Below are 20,713 nucleotides of genomic sequence, written 5' to 3' on the forward strand. Positions count from 1 at the left end.
AGGGAGTGATGTTATCTATGACTTTCCCCAAACAAAGCTTCCTGTGAAACGAATGCTTTCCTTGCTAAAATGACAAATCTCAGTTCAGCAGAGTCTTATGGAAACGGGATCTGCAGAGACACACCGACATACAGGGATGTGAATCTAGCCCTCCTACCCACACAGTATTTTTAGTTAGATGCCACTTTCAGAGTTCTTCACGAGGGTAATTTTTAACTGCTAGGAATGCACACCATTTGGGAAGGCAGATTTCAAATGTACATAAAAAATATCACATCTGTGAAAAATTTTAAAAACTGCCAATATACTTACAGTTTTTTTCATTATTTTTAAAAGCTTCTCTTGCTTCTTCGAATGTGCAGACTTCTCTTTTGCATTCACAGTTCAGTGTTGCCCTGTTTTATTTCTTCAAAAAGTCCATTAGCTCTTGGGTAGCGTTTTAGTACTGAATTGGCTTTGTCTCCCATGAGGAAAACTAAAAAGAGATATAATAATAAGCATAAAATTATAATAAACATGTGGAAAGTTAATATATAAGATGAAAACTGCTAGATGCTCCTTAGAAAACAAAGCCAACACCCTAAACTTCTTTCTGTGAGTCAGCAATGAAGTAATTAATATTTAGCTCCAAACCACCACATCTGCCATCTTCCTCATCACATATGTCCTTTCAGTAGCAGTTGCCCTGGGCAGGGGCAGTGACATAGTTAACTATATTATATTCAGGCTTTAGCACATTCCTGTCAACCATGGGGGTTTAAATATAGTAATAATGATAGCACCACTTATAGCTATTATTATAAGTAGATACCCTGAAGCACTCTGCTGTTGGACAGCAGCAAGCAAATCAAAATTCAGCCTCTAGACTATCAGTCTTTGTCCCTTAACTAAAAATAAATAGAATGCCAACTGACCTAATAATATAAACCCAGAGGAGCCTTACCTGTATGGAAAATAAGAGGTGACAAAACAATATCAAGAAATTAAAATGAATATAGCCATAATTCATTCCAAGGAACACTAATAATTATATTCTAAATTCATTTAAGTTAAATATATTGCGACACTTTAATATATTCAACCCCATTTCACAGTCCTTCAGAAAAAGAAATTCTGCATGACTTACAGAGGCATTTCATATAAACATTCAAAATACAAATTTATTATACCCAATATAATAAATAAGGCAATAATTATATGCACAGTTATGGGGAATTATTTTTATTTTTACATACACATTCATTTAAAATAGTGGTTCTCAACCTTTTTTTTTCTTTATTAATTCTTTAGAGGGAGAGGGAGAGATAGAAACATCAATGAGAGAGAACATCGACTGGCCGCCTCCTACATGCCCCTCACTAGGGATTGGGCTCACAACCTGGGCATGTGCCCTGACCAGGAATTGAACCAGCGACCTCTTGGTGCATGGGCCGACGCTAAACCTCTGAGCCACACCGGCTGGGCTGGTTCTCAACCTTCTTAATGCTGCGACCTTTTAATACAGTTCCTCATGTTGTGGTGACCCCCAACCATAAAATTATTTTCGTTGCTAGTTCATAACTAATTTTGTTACTGTTATGTATTAGGTGACCCCTGTAAAAGGGTCGTTCGACCCCCAAAGGGGTCGTGACCCACAGGTTGAGAACCACTGATTTAAAACTATATTTCAATTACATTTTTCTGAAAGTGTCATACTTATTTGCAGAGATAAATACAATGCTACTTAAAATTAATCTCTGCTACTGCAAATAAATTAGAAAATTCTCTAATCTGATAGACTTCTGACATAAGAGAAGGCACATTACAGATCCTTCAAGATGTTTAAAAATGTCCATATTTTACAAATAACATTTTGAAGTAAATGAAAAACAGCAAATGCTCTTTTAAAAATGATAACAATAGCAATGAATTTAAGTTTCACCTCATTAGAGAGATGTGTCTTTCATTGTATACAAGATAGAGATTTATTACTGAGGATTCTTTAAACTATCCAAATTGATACCAGCTAGATGTACCTATACTAGGCTGAAAACTATAGTGGCCTTCCATAAGTGTTTCCTTCCTTCTGTACCTCAGAAGGTAACCATCTATCAATGAATCATACAGTGCTAAAATACCATTAGAAGAAATCTTTTAAAACTGTGATAAGTGCTATGAAGGAAACTAAAAGGGTGCTACTGAGATGAGAAATATCAGTGGAATTTTTCTGTCAGTGCTTCTCACAGCTTAGCAGCATCATAATCCTGTGCCCAGCTCCCAGAGTTTCTGATTCCATAAGTCTGGGTGGGGCCACTAACTTGCATTTCTAATAAGTTCAAAGGTAATGCTGGTGCTACTAGTCCTAATACCACATTTTGAGAACCACCACCCAAATGTGAGTTTCTGAGAAAACTAGTTCTGAAGAAGGAATTTATATAATGCTAGGATTAAAAAATTTAAAAAGACATTTTGGGGGATTCCAAAATGGCAGGGGAGTGAATGAAAGCTACACAGACCATCTCCCAGGACCAAACTGCAATTACAACGAAAGTAAAGACAAATCGTCAGGAAAAAGCAACAGAAAAGCAGCTTGGAGGACCATATAACCAGGGACACTGACTCAATCCTGGTAGGCTTGTGGAGTTGCGGGAGGCGGGCTGGGAGCCCACGGTCGGCAGCGGCCTTAGCAGTGAGCAGCGGCCTTAGCTGGAAGCAGCAGCCTTGGCTGGGAGCGGCGCCCTCGGGTTAAACACCCAAGCGGCTCCACAGTGCAGAGCCAGGACAGAGGCTAAAATAGCCACAGCCACTCACCTTGGGCTCCAGCAGAAGAAGGGTGGACTGGACTGGAACTGTGTGGGGACACTCCGGATTTGGAGGGCACTCACAGCTTTTGCTGAGTTGCAGCCACGCAGGACTGTGGTCATCTTACTCCTTCCCAGGGCTCCTGGGAGAGGCAGCAGCACCTCCCTCGTATATTCAACCCCACCCAGTGGCCATTGAAATGCAAATTGAGGCCCATTAACAACCAGCATCTGCCCTACCCTCCGGACATCCTCTTACTCTGAGCACCTGAGGGAGTTTTTCATTCAATTGAGAGGCCAAGGCACTTCAGGTAAGCACTAATGATAGCCTCCAGGCAAAAAGTTAGAGGATAACTGTACCAACCCTGGCCTAACAACTCTAACCAGAAAAGTAAGACTTGACAGTGGTGTTTAACTTGGGTCCTCCCTGGAGCATCCAAACCCAGGAGAGGGAACCACAAACAGCAGAACACCAACACCCACAGGGAAAATTTGGCAGGCTCCAAAGCCCACTGTAATAGCCAAAATGGTAAAACACAGAAACAAAAGCCAAATGAAAGAATAAGAGACCTCTACCAAAGATGAGAAAAATGAGGTGCAATTAAACAAGTTAACAGAACTAGAATTCAGAGCCATGATCTTGAGGAAGCTCAACACCATGTGTAAGGACATGAGCAATATGAGTAAAGACATAGAAATGTTGCAAATCAACCAGTTGGAAATTAAAAACCACCAAGAAGAAATAAAGAATGACATATCAGAAATAAATAACACATTGGAAAGTCTAAATAGCAGAGTAGATGAAGCTGAAGACTGGATCAGTGAATCAGAAGATAGGGTAGAAAAAAATTAACGAATCAGAAAACCAAAAGGAAAAAACAATTAAAAAACAGGAAGACGCCTTAAGAGAACTGTGGGACAACTGGAAACGTAATAATATTTGCATCATAGAAGTCCCTGAAGAAGAAGAAAATGAGCAAGGGTTAGAGAATATATTTGAAGAAATACTGACAGAAACCTTCCCTAATTTGGTGAAGGAAGAAGGCATTCAAGTTCAAGAAGCACAGAGAGCCCCAAGTAACAAGAACCCAAACGGGCACACACCAACACATACAGTAATTAAAATGCCAAAAATTAAAGACAAAGAGAGCATCCTAAAGGCAGAAAAAGATAAGCAACACGTTACCTACAGAGGAAACCCTGTAAGGCTGTGAATTGACTTCTCAACAGAAACACTACAGGCCAGAAGGAAATGGCATGAAGTAATCAAGGTCATGAAAAACAAGGATCTGAATCCAAGACTACCATATCCAGCAAGGCTATCATTCAAAATAGAAGGTCAAATAAAGAGCTTCCTAGACAGAAAAAGGGCTAAGGGAATACATTAGCACCAAATCAGCACTGCAAGAAATGTTAAAAGGACTGCTGTAATTAGCAGGAGATATAGGAAGAAAAATAGAACGACACTAAATAAAAATGGCAATAAATGAATACATATCAATAATCACCATAAATGTAAATGGACTGAATGCTCCGATGAAAAGACACAGAGCAGCTGATTGGATAAAAAAGCATGACTCATCTCTATGTTGTTACAAGAAACCCATCCCCCCAACAAGACTCACATAGGCTGAAAGTCAAGGGATGGAAAAAAAATCTTCCAAGCAAACGGAAAGGAAAAAAAAGCTGGGGTAGCAATACTCATATCTGATCAAATAGATTTCAAAATGAAGGCCATAACTAGACACAAAGAAGGCCACTACATAATATTGAAAGTATCTATTTAACAGGAAGATATAACCTTGATAAACATATATGCACCCAATATAGGAGCACCAACATATATTAAAAATCTTCTGGAAGACTTCAAAGGAGAAATCGATAGCAATACCAGGGGACTTCAACACCACCCTGACATTACTAGATAGATCCTCTAGACAAAAAATTAGCAAGGAAACACAGACTCTAAATGAAGCACTAGACCAAATGGATTTAATAGATATCTACAGAGAATTACACCCCAAAACTACAGAATTCACATTCTTATCAAGTGCACATGGGACATTCTCAAAGATAGACAACATGTTAGGACACAAACTAAATCTCTACAATTTCAAGAAGATTGAAATCATATCAAGCATCTTCTCAGATCAAAATGGCATGAAACTAGAAATAAATTGCAACACGAACATGCAAAGACATTTGAACACATGGAAGCTAAATAGCATGTTATTAAACAACAAATGAGCTACCGAGGAGATCAAGAAAGAAATTAAAAACTTCCTGGAAACCAATGAAAATGAACACACAACAACACAAAATCTATGGGATGCAGCAAAAGCAGTTCTGAGAAGCAAGTTCATAGCCCTACAGGCCTACCTTCAGAAATAAGAAAAATCTCTAATAGACTACCTAACCTCACAACTTAAAGAACTAGAGAGCAAACAAAAAGAAAACCCCAGAGCAAGTAGAAGAAAGGAAATAGTAAAGATCAGAGCAGAAATAAATGGCATAGAGTCCAAAAAAACAATTAAAAGGGTCAATGAAACAAAGAGCTGGTTTTTCGAAAAGATAAACAAGATTGATGGACCCTTAGCTAGACTCACCAAGAATCAAAGAGAGAGAACCCAAATACACAAAATCAGAAATGAAAGAGGAGAAGTAACAACTGAGACCACAGAAATACAAAGGATTGTTTAAAAACACTATGAACAATCATATGCCAAAAAAATTGGAAAATCTAGGTGAAATGAGCAAATTTCTATAATCACACAGTCTCCCAAAACTGGACCAGGAAGAGATAGAAAACTTGAACAGACCAATAAAAACTAAGGAAATTGAAGATGTAATCAAGACTCTCCCAGCAAAGAAGAGACCAGACCTGGATGGCTTCACGGGGGAGTGTTACTGAACATTCAAAAAAGAACTAACACCCATTCTCCTAAAACTATTTCAAAAAATTCAAGAAGAAGGAAGACTTTCAAACTGGTTTTATGAAGCCAGCATAATCCTAATTCCAAAACCAGAAAACGACGTTACAAAGAAAGAAAACTACAAGTCAATATCCCTGATGAACATAGATGCCAAGTCCTGAAGAAAATACTAGCAAATCTGATCCAGCCATACATCAAAAAAAATATATTCACCATGACCAAGTGGGATTCATCCCAGGGATGCAAGGCTGGTACAATATTCGCAAATCAATAAATGTGATACACCACATAAATAAAATGAAGAATAAAAACCATATGAATATATCAATAGATACCGAAAAAGCCTTCGACAAAATCCAGCATCCATTTCTGGTAAAAACACTCAGCAATGTGGGAATAGAGGAATCATATCTCGACAAAATAAAGGCCATATATGAAAAACCTACAGCCAATATCATACTCAATGGGCAAAAACTAAAAGCATATCCCTTAAGAACATGAACAAGACAATGATGCCCACTTTCACCACTCTTATTTAACATAGTACTGGAACTCTTAGCCATAGCAATCAGACAGGAAGAAAAAATAAAAGGGATCCATATTGGAAAGGAGGAAGTGAAACTGTCATTATTTGCAGATGACATGATACTATACGTAGAAAACCCCAAAGATTCCATCAAAAATTTACTAGACTTAATAAATGAATTTGGTAAAGTAGCAGGATACAAAACTAATGTCAAAGAAATGGATGGCATTCTTATACACCAATGATGAACTCACAGAAAGAGAAACTAAGAAAACAATCCCATTTACCATTGCAGCAAAAAAATTAGGATACCTAGGAATAAACTTAATCAAAGAAATAACGAATCTATTCGCAGAAAACTACAGGTCATTGGAAAAAGAAATAGAAGAAGACATAAAAAAGTGGAAGCACATACCCTGTTCATGGATTGGAAGAATTAACATCATTAAAATGTCCATACTATCCAAAGCAATCTATAGATTCAATGCAATCCCCATCAAAATACCAATGACATACTTCACAGAACTAGAACAAATACGTCAGAAGTTCATATGGAACCAAAAAAAGACCTCGAATAGCCACAGCAATCTTGAAAAAGAAGAACAAAGTTGGAGGGATCACATTACCAGATTTCAGGTTATTCTACAAAGCCACTGTAATCAAAACAGCCTGGTACTGGCACAAGAACATGCATATAGATCAGTGGAACAGAACAGAGAACCCAGAAACGGACCCAAGGCAATATGCTCAATTAATATTTGACAAAGTTGCCAAGAACATACAGTGGAGTAAAGACAGCTTCTTTAATAAATGGTGTTGGGAAAATTGGACAGCTACATGCAAAAAAAAAATGAAACTAGACCATCAACTTACACCCTACACAAGAATAAACTCAATATGGATAAAAGACTTAAATGTGACGACCCGTGAATCCATAAAAATCCTAGAAGAAACTCTAGGCAACAAAATTTCAGACATCATACGCAGCAGAATTTTCACTGATACATCCCCTAAGGCAACAGAAACAGAGGAGAAAATGAACACATGGGACTACATCAAACTCAAAAGCTTCTGCATAGCAAAAGAAACAAGCATCAAAATTGAAAGGCAACCCACTGTATGGGAGAACATCATTGCCAATGATATATCAGATAAGGGGTTAATTTCCAATATATATAGTGTGCTCATACACCTCAACAAAAGGCAGACAAAGAACCCAATTAAAAAAAGGGCCGAGAAACTAAATAGACACCTCTTCAAATAGGACATACAAATGGCCAAGAGATATATGAAGAAATGCTCAACATCACTAATCATCAGAGAGATGCAAATGAAAACTACAATGAGGTATCACCTCACACCTGTCAGAATGGTCGCCATCAACAAATCATCAAACAACAAGTGTTGGCGAGGGTGTGGAGAAAAGGGGACTCCAGTACACTGCTGGTGGGGATGCAGACTGGTGCAGCCACTATGGAAAACAATATGGTGCTCCTTCAAAAAATTAAAAATTGAACTTCCATTTGACCCAGTGATCCCACTTCTAGGAATATATACTAAGAATCCTGAAACACCAATCAGAAATAATATATGTACCCCCATGTTTGTAGCAGCACTATTTACAATATCTACGATCTGGAAACAACCCAAATGTCCATCAGTAGATAAATGGATAAAAAAGCAGTGGTACATATTCACAATGGAGTACTATGCAGCTGTAAGAAAGAAAGATCTCTTATCCTTTGAGACTACATGGAGGGACCTGGAAAGTATCATCCTAAGCAAAACAAGCCAAACAGAGAAAGACAAGTATCATATAATCTCACTTATTTGTGGAACATAATGAACATAACAGTCTGAGGCATCGGGTAGTCCCAGAGACATGGAAGGTGGGATACAGACTGACAGTCCCCAGAAGAGGCGGTAGTGGGGGAGAGATAAACCACAGAACTTATATGCATGTATGCATGAACAATGGACATGGACAACAAAGCTGAGGACAGGGCAGGGGGGAGGGGGGAATCAGTGGGGGTAAAAGGAGAAACATCTGTAACAAAAATAAATTAATTAAATTAAAAAAATAAAAAAATAAAAAGATATTTTACTGTATGACTTGTTAAGACTCTTAATATATATTTGTAAATCTCCAGAAAAGGAACATGACACATGCACTTGTCATATTTATTTGACTCTGGCACCCTTTTTTGAGGGATATTTCACTTAATTAACAGCTACCTAGTAACTGGTCTTAGTTATGTCCTCTAAAATGACATACTCCTCTATATAACAAGGGCAACTAATACATAAAAACAATAACTGATTTCCCTTGAGTCTTCTATTTTCCAAGATAAACATGTCTGGTTCCTTCATCTATTGCTCATATAAAATGTATAGGACTCTCTGTGTCATCTTTATCTCTTAAAATACAGTGTCCTACACTAAGTGCAATACTGTAGGTGTGATCTGACAAGTGCAAAATTGATCGGGACTATCTATCTGCTTATTATAAGACACAATAGATATATTAATGCAGTCTAACATACCCTGGCTTTCGGGACAGTTTTCTTGAAGATAAATCAAACAAACAATAATGTATTTTGAGCTTTTAAGAGAAAAAATAAAATTCTCCTAAGAGAAAATAATTTTCTTATGCTACCTACATGGAAAAGAGAAATCAAGGAATGTAGCTAACTCTTATAACCAGAAAGCAGGCTAATTCCGGTTAAGCAAGTATAACGTAATGTAGCAGGACATATCTTCTAATCCCAGTCTAATCAAATTACTAAGAGTATTCCACAAACACCTTTGACATATTTCTTATAGTTAGAGGCAAGGTAACATAATAGTGAGAACTCTAGTTAGAAAAAGCTGATGAGTATATTTCATCTAACTTGCCAAATCTAGTCAATTAGAAGATACCTCCTGGATTAAGAATCTGACCTGTAGTGAAGATATTGTTATAGATTAGTAACGTCTGCCATATAACAGGGAACAGGAAGTTGTGGCAGTGTATGTACCAGCGCCTTTCGAAGTCATTTGTAAATCTACTGTATGATAACAGAATTAGGATATTTTTAATGTGGAAACAAAATAAAGGGGAAGGTGGCAGCTTGGACCTATCAGATAAAATTAGACAATCTCTTTCTAAAACACTAGGCAATTTCCACATTGTGAGGGCTTGTATTTGGACTTCTAAAATTAAAACAATGATGTTTGAAACTAAATTTCATTACTTCCCTGTGCTTCTTTCTCATCAAATTGTGTGTTAGTCCATACAAAGTAGCCCTTAGGCCACTACACCCACCATTAGGAATCCTATGTATGCCTTCATCAGAGAATACATGATGTGACAAGTATACAGAATATGAATATAGTTTGCGAACACAACACTGAGGTGCTATGCAAAGCATGTACTTTTCTTGCCCTGGCCAGTGTTGCTCAGTTGGTTGAGCATTGTACTGTGCAGCAAAAGGTTGCCGGTTTGATTCCCGGTCAGGGCACATGCCCGACTGATGTTTTTCTCTCTCTCTCTCCCTTCTTCTCTCTCTGAAAATCAAATGAAAATCTTTAAAGGATATAAAGACAAATGTAAACTGTTATCTTTATATACAGTTAGAAAACATCCTTACTAAAGAAAATACTTAAAATCTAAGGCTGATACATACACATACACCCACAAGATAAATATATTTACTCAAAAATATCACTTTTTCATAATTTCAAAATAAATAGCTTTCACCTATGCTTTCTATTCAAAACAAAGGAATAAACTCAGCCGGTGTGGCTCAGTGGTTGAGCATCAACCCATGCACCAAGAGGTTGCTAGTTCAATTCCCAGTCAGGGCACATGCCCAGGTTGTGGGCCAAATCCCCATTGGGGGGGGCATGCAGGAGGTGGCCTGGCCAATCGATATTCTCTCTCATAGATGTTTGTATCTCTCTCTCCCTCTCCATTCCTCTCTCTATAAAATCAATAAATAAAAATTTTAAAGGAATAAAAATAGATTAAATAAGATGGGTTCTCAAAGAACTCCCTAATTACTGCCTTAAATCAAACTATCCAGTCGTGTACTATATTTTTAATGCATTGCAGGATACTAAAACTCATATTTTAATGACAAAAATCTTCATCCAAGTGAAATCATGTCCATACATTTGCTTAAAAAACAGCAGATGATAAGGTCTGAAAATTAACAGCTGACTTGGAAAAAATCTCTCCTCTGATTATCTAATCAGTTTTCTCCCTTTGGGTCTTATTTCAAAAAAGGAGTCGCTATTTAAAGTTGCACGTGTTCATGTTTTACTTTTAAGTGAACAAAATTCTTTCTTTTAAGACATAAACTTACTGAACATAGACTATGTACAATGAGATCATCAGAAGTCACAAAGATGAATAGCAGATGGCCTCTGCCCTCAAGGTTCTTCAGTGCAAGAGATAATGAAGATAAAAGATACACAAAGAGCTCTAATATAAGACTGAACATGGTGGATGCTTTTTGAGGTCAAAAGGCAGGTATATTTCCACTGGATGAGGTGTGTTTGGGGTGGGGGAGGGACCTGAAGAAGGACCTCTAAAAAGTGTATTTGAGCTGGCCTTTTAAAGATTGGCAGGATTAGGATGAAGAAAGACATTCTAGAAAAACAAAATAGTAAGTGAAGGCTTGGAATTAAATAAATCAAGGGTCATAAATGAGGAACAGTGAGCTGGTCAGTAGGGCCAGAGTTCAAGATTCAAAATAGGAAGAGTAGAAAAGTAAACTGGAAACAGGCCAATAGCCATGTCATAGAGGTACTTAATGTTATGGTAAGATATTTAGAGTATTTGATAGCATTCAAGAATCAGATCAATTCTTCAGGGAGAATAACTTAGAAAACTATTATTGTGTACACAAACACACACACACACACACACACACACACACACACACACAGCCTTTACCTGGCCTTTAGCCTTTTCCCCTCCATGTTCTCCTTATCCTACCCCAAAATGGAGGGGAAAAGACCAGGTAAAAGGCTACTTACAAATGACCAAGTTAAGGAATAATGAGATCATGCATTAGCATGGTGGCAATAAGAATGGAAAGAGACAAATGTGAAAGATGCAGATATTGGGTGATTTCTTTGTCCACCACACCCACCATGCACTTTATTCCTCAGTCAAACCAAATCTTACCATTCTCCAAACAGGCTCTTTATTAAAATTAAATAAAAAATGTTTTCATTGATATTTTTAGAGAGAGAAAGGGAGAGAGAGATAGAAACATCGATGTGAGAAACATCCATTGACTGCCTCCTGCATGCCCCCTACTGGGGATCAAGCCCACAACCTGGGTATGTGGCCTGACCAGGAATTGAACTGGGACCTCTCAGTCCATGGGATAACACTCAATCCACTGAGCCACGCCAGCTGGGGTTCAAACAGGCTCTTTAATGTCTCCATAATTTTGTACATAATATTTCCTCTGTCTAGTGAGCTCTTATTCCATTCAGATATAGCATCTTCTAAAAATCTTCCCCAGAGTGTATTACCTACTTCATTAGACAGAGCTGCTATAAATTCAGCATTTACATATACTTAAATTATAGAAATTAATTAAACTGTGTTATGATTTTGGATATGTTTATCCGGTTCTCCCTTAAGACTTCTCGAAGGCAGGGCTCATGTCTTATTAATATTTTGATCCAATGTCTGTCTTTCAAAACACCTCGTAAAGAACTTGGTACAGAGTAAGATTCAGTAAGTATAGAATAAATGAAAAGGCAGAATGGAAGAAACTTGAAAGCTTAGTGACTAGAAGCTCCCAAAGCTGTAGGCATCAATGATTATGTTCAAAATGGTGTATCTGAGTCACCAAGAAAGGACCATAAGATGCTCAGAATATTGTTTAGGGAGGCAGTAAATTATATGATCTATTTTAGAACTATTCCTATAAAATAGTTTTTAAAAGCTTTTAAAACACTTATTTAAAAGATGAGCATGAACACTCTGCAAAGTGTATTTATTTTTTCTTTACTGATTTTTAGAGAGAGAGGAAGGGAGAGAGAAAAAGATAGAAACATTGATGAGCCTAGCTGGGTGTGGCTCAGTCACTCAGTCGTAGAGCATTGACCCATGCACTAAGAGGTCTCCGATTCAATTCCCGGTCAGGGCACATGCCCAAGTTGTGGGCCAAATTCCCAGTAGGAGGTGGCCAATCGATGTTCTCTCTCATCTATGTTTCTCTCCCCCACCCTGTCTCTCTCTCTCTAAAATCAATAAAGAAAATTTTTTTAAAAAAAGAAAAGAAACATTGATGAGAGAGAACATCAACTGTCCGTCTCTTGCATGCCCCACAGTGGGGATCTGGCCCACAACCTGGCATGTGCCCTGACCAGGAATCAAACTGGCGACCTCTTGGTGCATGGGCTGATGCTCAACCACTGAGCCGCACCGGCTGGGAAAAATGTATTTATTTAAATGGAAAGTCTGTTCCTAGATATTGTTGTGTAAATGTTGGTGTATCAGACAATCCGTAACAAGTCCACTCGCTAGCCAGGAAGTTGTTTTTCCCTCCTGAATAAATCTCTAATATCTTGTTTACTTGTGAATTTCTCATAAAGACTGCAGAACATACTAAGCTATCCACTTAACTGAGCATTCTGTTTGTCACATGAAAACTACCTCTTGAGACTATCTTGTTGAAGTCTAAAAAAGCCAATATCCATTCACCACTTTCACCAACCCTGTACTGACACAAATGAAGTGCAGGAAAAGAGAAGAGTGTGGTATTATGAAAAGGTCCTGAATTTGTATTCAGAATATGCAGAGTCCTGTTCCAATTCTGGCACTAAATTGGCTGCATGATTCTGCATTTGTTGCTTAATTTATCTAGGCCTGCGTCCTAATTTGTGAAGCTAAGGAGTTGTATATGACTTCTTAGGTCCTTTTAGTTTTAACTGTGAAGAGTTTTATAATTGGAAAGATGTTTGTTCAGCGGGAGTAGTGTATCGTATCCAAATTCTTTGGGGATATGAACATACTATTTTCCAGCCAAGCAACCACTATCCCCCACCCCTCCAAGCCACTACCAACAAAAAATAAACAAGAGAAAATCAACAAGGCATACTCTCGACCCAACCATGTGCTCAGATTTATATATTTTAAAAGATCTTATGAAGTGTCACACTATAATTCTTTGCTTTCTTGTTTCTAAGCCATTTTGATACTACTGTTTACTCAGTTGTGCCTGAACACAATGCCTTCAGGGTGTTTTTTTGTTGTTGTTTTTTTTGTTTTTTTTTAAGGAAATAGGTATAAAATAAGTACTTATCACAGATTGATGGAAATAATGTTACCAAGAAAAATAAAGCTTCACATTCTAAAGTGACATTTCACTTACAAAAGAGATGCTATTTAGATCATCTTCCTATTACTTAGGAAGGTGGGAAAAACATAATATTTCCCAATTGTATTTTACCACTATAACCTACTTGTGGAAAATAATGCTTAATTTTTTTCATAGCAAGTAGGTTTATGACTCAAAATTTGTATGGCGGTGCCCATGTACTCAACCAGGTTGTCACAAACTTATAACTTAGTTAGAATGGCATGTAGTATGTGTTCACAGCAATTAGTGAACTGAAACCCATTCAAGAACTCAGATATTTTAAAAACTAATTTAAAGTTACAAGATTGAGCTAATGTGAGTGAGAAGTCTCAGGGTTTGAGAAAAGAAATAATTACTATTAATATATTTAATATCCCAAACCTACTTCTTAAAGACAATGTGGTGGTTATGATCACTACTGAAGACTTTTTAAAAAGGATATCTTTATGCTACCGGAGGTAATGCAATGAAATGCCAGATGATAACAGGCAGGTTTCCGGGAATAAGTGTGGAGAAACGCCAGAAATGGATTTCTATACAAGAATAGACAAAAGAGGTAATGTACAAGTCAATATTCTTTAAAAACAAAACAAACATGTCCCCCTAGGGTGAGTCTTACTAACTCAATATGGTTTTCTTAAAAGCTAAATTTTGGATTATATATTCAGATATCTCTTGTCTAATGATTTTATGCTTCATAAGGAATAATACGATACATAGAAATGGTCTAATAGTTTCTCCTATATGTACAGGAAGACAAAAGACCAAATTTTCTTTGATGGAGTTTTACAGTTTATAACTCCTTACCAAAATTAATTCTTCATTAAATGGTAGATGACAGCAATCAAGTTGCTAGCAATGGATTTAAATGTGTGGTGCTCTAACACATGATTATTTATGTATTAGGGGCCATGCCTTATCCACAAGAAACAAACAAATATGGAATTAGCAAATGGTCTAATCTGCACAAAATTAAGCACACAATCAGGTACAATCATGAAAACAGGTAAATTCCAAAGATGGGTATTTTTCCTGTCACTATTGCCTCAATGATGTTTGTTACAAATATAAAACTTTCTTTTTAGTTTATGGATCTTATCTACACTGATTACAGTTTTGTCTGGAAATAACTATAACTAATAATCACCACTTAATGGAAAAAAGCAGATAGAACTCACCAAATGAAATAGTTTATTTTTTGTTATTTTTAAAAATATGCTTTTATTAAAGCTAAAGGAGTTCATCACCACCAAACCAGTACTATATGAAATGTCGATGGGTTTTCTTGAAGAAAAAGATAAAAAATATGAACAATAAAATGGCAATAAATGCATATCTATCAATAATTTAATCTACAAACAAAATGAGCAAGTATAACAGAAACAGACTCATAGATACAGAGAACTTTTTTTGGTTGCCAGATGAGAGGGGGATTGGGGGGAAGGGTGATAAAGATAAAGGGATTAATAAGTACAAATTAGTTGTTAGACTGAAGAACCTCAAAGGGAAGGGGCAGGAAGAGAGAAACCAAAGAACTTATATGCATAACCAATACAGACAATAGTGTGGGGAAGGCAGGAGCGGGGTAAGAGTATGGAGGAGGAGGAGAGGGTCAAGGGGGGAAAAAGGAGGGACATCTGTAATTCATTCAACAATAAAGACAAGTTTAAAAATTAAAAAAAAATATATGATTTTATTGATTTTAGAAGGAAAGGGAGAGAGAATCATTGATGTGAGAGAGAAACACTGATTGATTGCCGGCCACATGTGCCCCAACTGGGGACCCAACCAGTGACCTTTTGGTACACGGGAAGATGCTCAACCAACTGAGCCACACTGGCCAGGGCGATATACAGTTTTAAATACATACAGGACAGCCCTCCACAAGTTGTATGCTTTACAACTTGTCATCATAGATACTATGATATTATCTATGTGATAGTTCACTGTAATCTAGACGCTAGGAGTGGATAATTATCCTGATAGAGTATATACTACATTTAATAAAATGCTACATTCCAGAGTTGGCTATTAGGAGCATTCAGCTTTCTCTCCTGCCCACAACAGCAGAGAACATAATGGATTTAAGAAATGGAGTCTCATTGGCAAATTAGCGCCTTTGTTAATAGCACACGGATTTCAGAAATGACTTTTCACTGGTGAAATCAATGTTATTTATATATGTATTTTCTCTACAAATGATAGCAGAATTCAAACTTTTGCTTGCTCTGTCTGAAGGGGAGTTGTTACATACCAAGAGCACTTCACTTTTCTCTTCCTCGTGGTGGCTTCCCTCATGGGGCTTCACTGAGCACACTGGAAACTACTGATCTATTTCAATGCCTTCATTTTACTGAGAAGAAAACTGAAATATAGAGGTTACATTACTTATCCAAGGACACAAGTGCTTAATTATATGATTTTCCAGAAAAATATAAGGCTCTTCTTTAGACTCAAATTACTTCTATTAAAAACATTATAATATGTGAATTCCAGCTTATCTCTAAAGACTAGCTTTCCTTTATTCTTGGGTGATTTTGCACTTCAGGAAACATTTGGCAGTGTGTAGATATATTTTTGGTTGTCACAACTTGGAGGGATAGGTGCTGCTGGCATCTAGTGGGGAGAGGCCATGGATGCTGCTGAACATCTTACAATGCACAGGACAGCCCTCCACAACAAAGAATTATCTGGCCCAAAATGTCAACAGTCACTCCTAGGCATATATCCCAAAGAGCTGAAAACAGATATTCAAACAAAACTTGTACATCAGTGTTCGTAGCCATACTATTTACAATAGACACAGGGTGAAAATAACCTAAATGTCCATTAACTGATGAATGGATAATTAAAATGTGCTATAATCACACAATGGGATATTTTTCAGCCATAAAAAAGAATAAAGGGAAAAAGGGGGAACATCTGTAATACTTTCAACAATAAAAAAAATAAGGTACTAATACAACATGGATAAACCTAAAAAGCATATGCTAAGTGAATATGCCAGACATGAAAGGTCACATATTATATTATTGCATTTACACAAAATATTCAGAATAGGTAAATGCATAGAGATAGAAAGTAAACTACAGGTTGTCAGGACCTGGGGAGAAGGAAAAATTATGATTTATTGCTTAATGGGTCCAAGGTCTCCTCTGGAAATGATGAAAATGTTTTGGAATTACATGCTTGCACAAGGTTAGAAATGCATTAAATGCCACTGAATTGTCCACTTTAACATGGTCAATTCCATGTTATGTGACTTTTGCCTCAATTATAAAAATGTCAATAGTGCTGAGGTTGAGAAACCACTCTAAATATATGTATCAAAGGTTATTTGCATCTTAAATAGGCAAAAGTCAGAAAGGATTGCATCAAAAACAAAATGCATCAAGCACTATAAGTTTTTTTTTGTTGTTTGTTTGTTTGTTAAGTAGTCTGACCCATAGAGAGTTATTTAGTTCATTTTGTTTTTCTGGTGGGAAAGACTTGCCAATAAAAAAAAAAAGAATAGCTGTTGTCAGTCTCAAGCAGATTTGACATTACTGCTATAAAATTATGAAGATAAGGATTTATGATAAATTGGTGACATTATCTAAACAGCAGAGGCATGAATATGCTACTGTAATAAAGGGATTTTCAGATTTAACACAGGCCAGAAAATGAAATAATTGTCTTTAAATGTGTGCCTGCACTTGAACTATAAACCAGGGAGCTGTCAAATAAAATTAGGCACTACATTATGAGATAGCCACTTTCCAAGGCTTGTCAGTGTGAACATTCATCCCCCATTTGAAAATATGGAGCTCAGAGTTAAAATTCAAGATTGGCCTCAACTGAACAGTAGCTTGGCAGTGAATCAAAAAGAGCTTAGAGATTTACTGCGGTAGCTATAAACCATCTTTCCTTCCACGAAGTCTCAATAAGTGGGGGGACGTGTTTGGGTTCCTTAGGCTAAAGGAGCCAGGCACATCCAGGGACTCAAAGGACTTATGCTGCTAAAAACAACAAACACTGTGCCTGGCAGCGCTGCCACTGCTTCTCTGCAGCATGGCAATATATTCATGCATACTAGATCAACAAGAGCATGTCATCATTAAGTATACAAAAAAAGATGGAAACTGACTTTTCAAATTAAGATTTTTATAGACCTAGGATTTTTTTCTAGGCTACATAAAAGTTATTTCCAAAGACTAAATATTGGAAGAAAAAAAATAGAAAAAAATGCTAAGTTATCTTCATATTTTTATCTTAATCTCCACAAATAAAACCTGTCAGCTTGCTATCATTCGGTTATTCCAGATATTATTTTCTATACAACAAAGTAAAATTAATCCTTTTGAAAATTCATGACTAATTATTCCTATTTTGTAAAAAAGGAACAGGAGCATCATGTGGTTAGTTATGATTGAAACAGCATGATGAGCCCTGGCCTGTTTGGCTCAGCGGTTAGAGCGTCGGCCTGCGGTCCTGAGAGACCCGGGTTCGGTTCCCGCTAAGGGCATGTACCTTGGTTGCAGTTTGTCCCCGGCCCTGGTCGGTCGTGCGGGTGGCAGCCACTTGATGTGTCCCTTTCACATCGATGTTTCTCTCTCTCTCTCTCTGTTCCTCTCTCTCCCTCCCACTCTATCTGAACAAAAAATGGAAAAATGTCCTCGGGTGAGGATTAAAAAAAAAAAAAAAAAAAAAAGAAACAGCATGATGAATTTTTTCCAGAAGCTATGTTCTTAAGTTAAAAATAGTAAAATTGGACATTAATAACTGCATATTAGGCTAGTATATACCACAAAATACTGCTATAGCACTTACAACATGCACTAAGAAAGAAGTGTGTTCTGATATAGAAAAAAAATTCAGATGGAAAACACATATGTTCTTTTTTTAAATTTTTTTTCTTTATTGATTTTAGAGAGAGAGGAAGGGAGAGGGAGAGAGAGATAGAAACATCGATGAGAGAGAACATTGACTGGCCACCTCCTACATGCTCCCCACTGGGGATCTGGCCCACAACCCGGGCATGTGCCCTGACCAGGAATTGAACCAGCGACCTCTTGGTGCATGGGTCGATGCTCAACCACTGAGCCACACCGGCCAGCTGTTTTATTTTTTTAATTGATTTTAGAGAGAGGGAGGGAGTAAGGGGGGGAGAGAGAGAGAGAGACAGAGAGAGATAGAGAGACAGAGATGGATTTGTTGTCCCACTTATTTATGCATTCATTGGTTAGTTCTTTCTCTTTTTTAAAATCTTCACCCAAGGATATTTTTTTTTTCTATTTATCTTCAGATAGAGTAGGAGGGAGAGAGAGAGAGAGAGAAAGAGAGAGAGAAACATCGATGTGAGAGAGACACATGAAATGGCTGCCTCCTGCACGACCCCAACCGGGGTGGGGGACCAACCGCAACCGAGATACATGCCCTTGACTGGAATTGAACCTGAGACTCATCGGTCCATGGGCTGATGTTCTAACCGCTGAGCCAAACTGGCCAGGGCTCACTGGTTGATTCTTATGTGTGCCCTAACCAGGGATTGAACCCATGACCTTGGTGTATTTAGATGACGTTCTCACCAACTGAGCTACCTGGCAAGGGCCTAAAACAGGTATGGTTTCAAAATCAAATTCTATTCAAACACTGAAACAAAAACAATAACCCTAAAATGTTTTAGCAAGAGAACTCCCGAAAAATTGCTTTGTGGATTACTGCAACTTTTGTCATGAATATAACAGTTGCTCTGGGGCTAGAGGGATGAGAATGAAAAAATAGGCTAAAGTTTTAATTTCCATCTAAAGATGATTAAAGATAAATACTCAAGTATACACATACACATTTGTAGAATCCTCATATTCTCTTCTTTATGAAAATGTTAATTCTAAAATCTCACACAATTGTATTTATGCATGCGTTCCTTTTTTAAAATACAAAATCTAACCCTTGTGGTCTCATACAATTTTGATGTTCCATGATGTGTTACATTCTTTGTGTTAAGAAAAACCACAAAAATAAAAACCTATTGATGAAGAAGAGTGACTTACACCAGGTAAGTGTCTCTGGCCCCTTACTTTAGGTACCTCCCACTGTGAGTTGTGTACAAAAAGCTTCTTGAGTTGAATTATCTTTTTATCTTGGTGATTGCCAATCAGTGCAACTGCCTTTGTAGCCATGGACCCCCACTGCTCTGAGGATTTTGATATTTGAGATAATTCACTAACTGGTATACACATATTTTAGCTGTTACAATAAATGGTGACAAACATTGAGCCATTTCTCTTGGCCTACCTGTCCAGTCCCCATTGCTATGAGAAATATATGAACATCATCTTAGATCTTAGAAAATATTTTCTTCCATACATTTCACAACAACGGATAGATCCTAAGTTTTAATCTACTTTTATACACTACTGATGACTTGGGTATTCAAAACATTGTTTATTAGAAAATAAAAACTAGATATGGCATAAGGATGCCAAGGTTTACATTTTGTCTCTCCATTTACAGGCAGTAGGCTTTACATAAGACTTTGTCACAACTCTCAGTTTTGTAATAAAATTAAGATAATAATTCCTATTTACATCACAAGGTTGTCTTACAACTCAAAATAATGTAGGAGAAATATCTGTGAGTTATGAAGTATTCTACAGATACTTGTTAAATCAAAATTATTATATATTATCTTTTAAAATATATTTTTATTGATTTTTAGGGAGAGGAAGGGAGAGTGGGAGAGAGAGAGAAACATCGATTAGAGATGAAACACTGATTGGCGACATCCCACAAGCCCCTGGGGATTGAGCCCACAACCCAGGCATTGACCAGAAATCAAACTGGCAACCCCTCAGTACACAGGATGACACCCAAACCAGCCATACCAGCCAGGGCAATAATTATATATTCTTAAGATTCCTAAATACTAAGCCCTAGCTCAGAACCCATATATAGTAAATGAGATTTCAATGTCATATACAATGGACACTGATGGTAGCCTAATAAGAAATTAAATACACAAGTCTGTTCTCATCCCAACCCCCAACATTTTTAAGACTTTTTATGTTTTCATGTCACGTAAATGACTCATGTAACATATATTTATAATTTCTTCATTAAATATCA

The 20,713-nt window shown here is 37.1% G+C and overlaps 1 protein-coding gene across 1 annotated transcript in view; it reads right to left on the reverse strand.

The window, feature by feature from the left end:
- Positions 1 to 20,713, reverse strand: part of PRRG1 (proline rich and Gla domain 1) — an 89,761-nt gene that overhangs the window by 30,941 nt on the left and 38,107 nt on the right. Inside the window, 2 exon segments of the mRNA XM_036271306.1 lie at positions 314 to 379; positions 381 to 475. Coding sequence (XP_036127199.1) covers positions 314 to 379; positions 381 to 475 — 161 coding nt within the window.

The sequence above is a fragment of the Molossus molossus genome, unplaced genomic scaffold, assembly GCF_014108415.1.
Source record: "Molossus molossus isolate mMolMol1 unplaced genomic scaffold, mMolMol1.p scaffold_m16_p_2, whole genome shotgun sequence".
NCBI lineage: Eukaryota > Metazoa > Chordata > Mammalia > Chiroptera > Molossidae > Molossus > Molossus molossus.